We start from the raw sequence: 8,170 nt of genomic DNA on the forward strand, positions 1-8,170 counted from the left end.
CTGGCTGTAGACAACAAGGTAACTAACACTCCTACTGGCTGTAGACAACAAGGTAACTAACACTCCCTACTGGCTGTAGACAACAAGGTAACTAACACTCCCTACTGGCTGTAGACAACAAGGTAACTAACACTCCCTACTGGCTGTAGACAACAAGGTAACTAACACTCCCTACTGGCTGTAGACAACAAGGTAACTAACACTCCCCTACTGGCTGTAGACAACAAGGTAACTAACACTCCCTACTGGCTGTAGACAACAAGGTAACTAACACTCCTACTGGCTGTAGACAACAAGGTAACTAACACTCCCTACTGGCTGTAGACAACAAGGTAACTAACACTCCTACTGGCTGTAGACAACAAGGTAACTAACACTCCCTACTGGCTGTAGACAACAAGGTAACTAACACTCCCTACTGGCTGTAGACAACAAGGTAACTAACACTCCCTACTGGCTGTAGACAACAAGGTAACTAACACTCCCTACTGGCTGTAGACAACAAGGTAACTAACACTCCTACTGGCTGTAGACAACAAGGTAACTAACACTCCCTACTGGCTGTAGACAACAAGGTAACTAACACTCCTACTGGCTGTAGACAACAAGGTAACTAACACTCCTACTGACTGTAGACAACAAGGTAACTAACACTCCCCTACTGGCTGTAGACAACAAGGTAACTAACACTCCCTACTGGCTGTAGACAACAAGGTAACTAACACTCCCTACTGGCTGTAGACAACAAGGTAACTAACACTCCCTACTGGCTGTAGACAACAAGGTAACTAACACTCCCTACTGGCTGTAGACAACAAGGTAACTAACACTCCCTACTGGCTGTAGACAACAAGGTAACTAACACTCCCTACTGGCTGTAGACAACAAGGTAACTAACACTCCCTACTGGCTGTAGACAACAAGGTAACTAACACTCCCTACTGGCTGTAGACAACAAGGTAACTAACACTCCCTACTGGCTGTAGACAACAAGGTAACTAACACTCCTACTGGCTGTAGACAACAAGGTAACTAACACTCCCTACTGGCTGTAGACAACAAGGTAACTAACACTCCTACTGGCTGTAGACAACAAGGTAACTAACACTCCCTACTGGCTGTAGACAACAAGGTAACTAACACTCCCTACTGGCTGTAGACAACAAGGTAACTAACACTCCCTACTGGCTGTAGACAACAAGGTAACTAACACTCCCCTACTGGCTGTAGACAACAAGGTAACTAACACTCCCTACTGGCTGTAGACAACAAGGTAACTAACACTCCCTACTGGCTGTAGACAACAAGGTAACTAACACTCCCTACTGGCTGTAGACAACAAGGTAACTAACACTCCCTACTGGCTGTAGACAACAAGGTAACTAACACTCCCTACTGGCTGTAGACAACAAGGTAACTAACACTCCCTACTGGCTGTAGACAACAAGGTAACTAACACTCCTACTGGCTGTAGACAACAAGGTAACTAACACTCCCTACTGGCTGTAGACAACAAGGTAACTAACACTCCCTACTGGCTGTAGACAACAAGGTAACTAACACTCCCTACTGGCTGTAGACAACAAGGTAACTAACACTCCCTACTGGCTGTAGACAACAAGGTAACTAACACTCCCTACTGGCTGTAGACAACAAGGTAACTAACACTCCCTACTGGCTGTAGACAACAAGGTAACTAACACTCCCTACTGGCTGTAGACAACAAGGTAACTAACACTCCCTACTGGCTGTAGACAACAAGGTAACTAACACTCCCTACTGGCTGTAGACAACAAGGTAACTAACACTCCTACTGGCTGTAGACAACAAGGTAACTAACACTCCCTACGGGCTGTAGACAACAAGGTAACTAACACTCCCTACTGGCTGTAGACAACAAGGTAACTAACACTCCCTACTGGCTGTAGACAACAAGGTAACTAACACTCCCTACTGGCTGTAGACAACAAGGTAACTAACACTCCCTACTGGCTGTAGACAACAAGGTAACTAACACTCCTACTGGCTGTAGACAACAAGGTAACTAACACTCCCTACTGGCTGTAGACAACAAGGTAACTAACACTCCCTACTGGCTGTAGACAACAAGGTAACTAACACTCCCTACTGGCTGTAGACAACAAGGTAACTAACACTCCCTACTGGCTGTAGACAACAAGGTAACTAACACTCCCTACTGGCTGTAGACAACAAGGTAACTAACACTCCCTACTGGCTGTAGACAACAAGGTAACTAACACTCCCTACTGGCTGTAGACAACAAGGTAACTAACACTCCCTACTGGCTGTAGACAACAAGGTAACTAACACTCCCTACTGGCTGTAGACAACAAGGTAACTAACACTCCTACTGGCTGTAGACAACAAGGTAACTAACACTCCCTACTGGCTGTAGACAACAAGGTAACTAACACTCCCTACTGGCTGTAGACAACAAGGTAACTAACACTCCCTACTGGCTGTAGACAACAAGGTAACTAACACTCCCTACTGGCTGTAGACAACAAGGTAACTAACACTCCCTACTGGCTGTAGACAACAAGGTAACTAACACTCCCTACTGGCTGTAGACAACAAGGTAACTAACACTCCCTACTGGCTGTAGACAACAAGGTAACTAACACTCCCTACTGGCTGTAGACAACAAGGTAACTAACACTCCCTACTGGCTGTAGACAACAAGGTAACTAACACTCCCTACTGGCTGTAGACAACAAGGTAACTAACACTCCCTACTGGCTGTAGACAACAAGGTAACTAACACTCCCTACTGACTGTAGACAACAAGGTAACTAACACTCCCTACTGGCTGTAGACAACAAGGTAACTAACACTCCTACTGGCTGTAGACAACAAGGTAACTAACACTCCTACTGGCTGTAGACAACAAGGTAACTAACACTCCCTACTGGCTGTAGACAACAAGGTAACTAACACTCCCTACTGGCTGTAGACAACAAGGTAACTAACACTCCCTACTGGCTGTAGACAACAAGGTAACTAACACTCCCTACTGGCTGTAGACAACAAGGTAACTAACACTCCTACTGACTGTAGACAACAAGGTAACTAACACTCCCTACTGGCTGTAGACAACAAGGTAACTAACACTCCTACTGGCTGTAGACAACAAGGTAACTAACACTCCTACTGGCTGTAGACAACAAGGTAACTAACACTCCCTACTGGCTGTAGACAACAAGGTAACTAACACTCCCTACTGGCTGTAGACAACAAGGTAACTAACACTCCCTACTGGCTGTAGACAACAAGGTAACTAACACTCCTACTGGCTGTAGACAACAAGGTAACTAACACTCCCTACTGGCTGTAGACAACAAGGTAACTAACACTCCCTACTGGCTGTAGACAACAAGGTAACTAACACTCCCTACTGGCTGTAGACAACAAGGTAACTAACACTCCCTACTGGCTGTAGACAACAAGGTAACTAACACTCCCTACTGGCTGTAGACAACAAGGTAACTAACACTCCTACTGGCTGTAGACAACAAGGTAACTAACACTCCCTACTGGCTGTAGACAACAAGGTAACTAACACTCCCTACTGGCTGTAGACAACAAGGTAACTAACACTCCCTACTGACTGTAGACAACAAGGTAACTAACACTCCCTACTGGCTGTAGACAACAAGGTAACTAACACTCCCTACTGGCTGTAGACAACAAGGTAACTAACACTCCCTACTGGCTGTAGACAACAAGGTAACTAACACTCCTACTGGCTGTAGACAACAAGGTAACTAACACTCCCTACTGGCTGTAGACAACAAGGTAACTAACACTCCTACTGGCTGTAGACAACAAGGTAACTAACACTCCCTACTGGCTGTAGACAACAAGGTAACTAACACTCCCTACTGACTGTAGACAACAAGGTAACTAACACTCCCTACTGGCTGTAGACAACAAGGTAACTAACACTCCCTACTGGCTGTAGACAAGGTAACTAACACTCCCTACTGGCTGTAGACAACAAGGTAACTAACACTCCCTACTGGCTGTAGACAACAAGGTAACTAACACTCCCTACTGGCTGTAGACAACAAGGTAACTAACACTCCTACTGGCTGTAGACAACAAGGTAACTAACACTCCCTACTGGCTGTAGACAACAAGGTAACTAACACTCCCTACTGGCTGTAGACAACAAGGTAACTAACACCCCTACTGGCTGTAGACAACAAGGTAACTAACACTCCCTACTGGCTGTAGACAACAAGGTAACTAACACTCCCTACTGGCTGTAGACAACAAGGTAACTAACACTCCCCTACTGGCTGTAGACAACAAGGTAACTAACACTCCCTACTGGCTGCAGACAACAAGGTAACTAACACTCCCTACTGGCTGTAGACAACAAGGTAACTAACACTCCTACTGGCTGTAGACAACAAGGTAACGAACACTCCTACTGGCTGTAGACAACAAGGTAACTAACACTCCTACTGGCTGTAGACAACACTCACTACCTTGTCAGACTGTTAGCTAACATCAGCGAATGTTCATGACTAACGCAAAACAAATGGAATATGTTATTTTAACTTCTTCCTCTGTTTCCTGTGGTCTGCAGGCGGCAGCAGAGGAGTTGTGTCTCCTGCTCTCCCAGGTGTTCCAGATCGTTTACACTGAGTCCACTATAGACTTCCTGGACAGGGCCATCTTTGACGGAGCCACCACCCCCACCAGGCACCTCTCTCTCTACAGTGGTGAGGACGTCAATCAGTTAACCAATCAATCAATCAATTATCAATCAATCAGTTAACCAATCAATCAATTATCAATCCCACACAGACGCTGACACCTCTCTCTGCCAGTGGAGGCTGCTGAGGGGGGAACGGCTCATAATAATGGCTGGAACGGAGCAAATGGAATGGCATCAAAGACCTGGAAACCATGGAAACCATGTGTTTGATGTATTTGATACCATTCCACTGATTCCGCTCCAGCCGTTACCACGAGCCCGTCCTCCCCAATTAAGGTGGCACCAACCTCCTGTGCTCTCTACAGTGATGAGGCTCTGCCCAGCTCAAAATGTTTTCCCTTTTTCATACTAAGAGCAGCAATAAATACAAGAAACAAAAGCAGTTGAATATGTTGAACAAAATTTTTTTAATTTATTTATTATTAATATGAATCCATTTATGTTTTCTAATTGTGAAGACGACTCTTCAAGTAAGGTGGACCTTAAGGAAGCCTTCGAAGCAGAGGCCAGCACCTTGTAAGTAGCTGGAATTATGTCTTTGTTATGCATTTACAGTGCATTTGGAAAGTACTCAGACCCCTTGACTTTTTCCACATTTTGTTACGTTACAGCCTTATTCTAAAATTGATTCAATTGTTTTTTCCCCTCATCAATCTACACACACTACCCCATAATGACAAAACAGAAACATGTTTTCAGAATTGTTTCTCACAAAAAAAATAACATCACATTTACATAAGTATTCAGACCCTTTACTCAGTACTTTGTTGAAGCACGTTTGGCAGCGATTACAGCCTCTAGTCTTCTTGGGTATGACGCTACAAGCTTGGCACACCTGTTTTTTATTTTTAATACATTTGCAAACATTTCTAAAAACCTTGTTTTGCTTTGTCATTATGGGGTATTGTGTGTAGATTGATGATGGGGGGGAAAAAACGATTTAATCAATTTTAGAATAAGGCTGTAACATAACAAAATGTGGGAAAAGTCAAGGGGTCTGAATACTTACCGAATGCACTGTAGGTGCGATACGTGCTGCTTTGTTCAGGACCAACTGCTATTTACCTATGTTCCTCTTTGCTGCACATGACCACACAGCTGGGCAGTTGTCCAGGTGGGACAAAACTAGGGCCTGTAGGACCTGTCTGGTCGACTGGGACAACAAGAAGGCAGAGCAATGCCCCATCATGGACTGACCTCTTCCCATTTTAGCATCCATATGTTTTGACCATGACAGCTTTCTGAGGTTCTGTAGGGTTCTATTGATGTGGTTCTGTTTGTCCTATAGTTCTTTCCAGGGTTCTCTGGAGACAGGGGGTGACTCTCCGTCCCCTTCCTCCACCCCAGCCTCCCCTCAGACCAAGACGGCCAGCGAAGGAGAGCTGAGCACCACCGCCACAGAGCTGCTACAAGACTACATGACCACGGTAGGGTGGGTGGGTGGGTGGTGTGCATGCATTTATCTATGAGGTTGGGGCTTTGGCCTAAAAGAGCATGCAACATATTTTATAGAGCCAGGAGAAGACCCTTGAGGTTAGAAACCTCTTTTTGGAGGGGGACCTGTCAGAGGTCAGCAGGAAGTAGCCAGTGTGTACACATAACGCAAGAACACGATGCATTAAAAACATTTACAATCACAATGTTCAACTACATTCTCTTCTATCAGAGCTTTACTGCTATATCCTACAGGTTGTGACATTTCACCTCCATGTTTTCACTCATTTCTCTCTCTGTCTCTCTCTCTGTCTCTCTCTCTGTCTCTCTCTCTGTCTCTCTCTCTGTCTCTCTCTCTGTCTCTGTCTCTCTCTCTGTCTCTCTCTCTCTCTGTCTCTCTCTCTCTCTGTCTCTCTCTCTGTCTCTCTCTCTGTCTCTCTCTCTGTCTCTCTCTCTGTCTCTGTCTCTGTCTCTGTCTCTGTCTCTCTGTCTCTGTCTCTCTCTCTCTGTCTCTCTCTCTGTCTCTCTCTCTCTGTCTCTCTCTCTCTGTCTCTCTCTCTCTGTCTCTCTCTCGCTCTCGCTCTCGCTCTCGCTCTCTCGCTCTCTCTCTCTCTCTCTCTCTCTCTCTCTCTCTCTCCCCTCCTCTATTAGCTGCGTACCAAGTTGTCGTCTCAGGAGATCCAGCAGTTTGCTACTCTTCTTCACGAATACCGTAACGGAGCGTCCGTCCATGAGTTCTGTATCAACCTCCGTCAGCTCTACGGGGACAGCAGGAAGTTCCTCCTACTGGGTGAGAACTACTTCCTGTCTGGGGTCACAGGGTGAAAGGTCAAACATGGGGCTGTGTTCAGAGGTCAAGCCGAGCAGCAGGAAATGGAGTGAAAACGAACGGGAGGTTTTTACCTGAGCTTGACCAATGAGAATGCTTATTTTGTGTTTCCCAATCCCTATTTTTGCTACGTTGTGCCTTATTGATCAGGACCCTGCTGTTTCAGCTTGACTGTCAAATGAGTCTCCGCTATTTCAGTTCACACAAGCATATGCTCTCAGGGTTCTACAGTGCGACCATTTTACTCGCACATGCGCCTAAATATTTGGTGTGTGACTTGGAATATTTATTTGGGCGCACCAGTGAGCCTAGAAAAATTAAGGATTCTAGCTTTATAACTTCATATTTTTCATTGTGCTCCTAAATTTCGTTGTGTGTGCCTACATTTTTCAACTTTAAAAATAGGTCAGCGTAGAGCCCTGGCTCTGTGATTGACTGTCTGTGCATTGTCCTTTTTCCCCGTCCGATCCCATGTCCATCCAGGTCTGAGGCCGTTCATCCCAGAGAAGGACAGCCAACACTTTGAGAACTTCCTGGAGACCATCGGCGTTAAGGACGGCCGTGGCATCATCACCGACAGCTTCGGACGCTACCGCCGCACCGCCAGCTCCGCCTCCGACTCAACCACCAATGGGAACGGGGCGGCGGGAGGGGACGGAGGCGGGTCTGACGAAGGGTTGGCGCCCTCCGAAGGAGACGAGTGGGACCGCATGATCTCTGATATCAGTAATGATATAGAGGCTCTGGGCGTTAGTATGGACCAAGAAGGGGTCACACCCTAGCCTCTACCCCCTAGTCTCTAACCCCTACCCTCGAAGACTGTGCTGCAGTATGGACCAAGACGGGGTCACACCCTAGTCCCTAACTCGTCCCCCCTAGTCCCTAACTCGTCCCCCTAGTCCTAACTGGTCCTAACTGGTCCCCCTGGTCCCTAACTCGTCCCCCTTGTCCTAACTCAGTCCCCCTGGTCCCTAACTCGTCCCCCTTGTCCCTAACTCGTCCCCCTCGTCCCTAACTCGTCCCCCCTAGTCCCTAACTCGTCCCCCTAGTCCTCTCGTGCCCCTGGTCCTAACTGTCCCCCTAGTCCCTAACTGGGCCCCCTGGTCCTAACTCGTGCCCCTGGTCCTAACTCGTCCCCCTGGTCCTAACTCGTCCCCCCT

At 46.6% G+C, this 8,170-nt stretch overlaps 1 protein-coding gene across 2 annotated transcripts in view; it reads left to right on the plus strand.

The window, feature by feature from the left end:
- Positions 1-7,926, plus strand: part of ccm2 (CCM2 scaffold protein) — a 39,315-nt gene extending 31,389 nt beyond the window's left edge. For both annotated transcript variants that reach the window (XM_041865201.2, XM_041865202.2), the window contains exons 6-10: positions 4,616-4,751; positions 5,206-5,263; positions 6,036-6,174; positions 6,833-6,971; positions 7,494-7,926. In XM_041865201.2, the coding sequence (XP_041721135.2) occupies positions 4,616-4,751; positions 5,206-5,263; positions 6,036-6,174; positions 6,833-6,971; positions 7,494-7,792 (771 nt within the window). In that variant the 3' untranslated portion in view covers positions 7,793-7,926. The remainder of the gene's footprint in view (positions 1-4,615; positions 4,752-5,205; positions 5,264-6,035; positions 6,175-6,832; positions 6,972-7,493) is intronic.
- The last annotated feature ends 244 nt before the right edge of the window (positions 7,927-8,170 follow it).

The sequence above is a fragment of the Coregonus clupeaformis genome, unplaced genomic scaffold (assembly GCF_020615455.1).
Source record: "Coregonus clupeaformis isolate EN_2021a unplaced genomic scaffold, ASM2061545v1 scaf0160, whole genome shotgun sequence".
Lineage (NCBI taxonomy): Eukaryota > Metazoa > Chordata > Actinopteri > Salmoniformes > Salmonidae > Coregonus > Coregonus clupeaformis.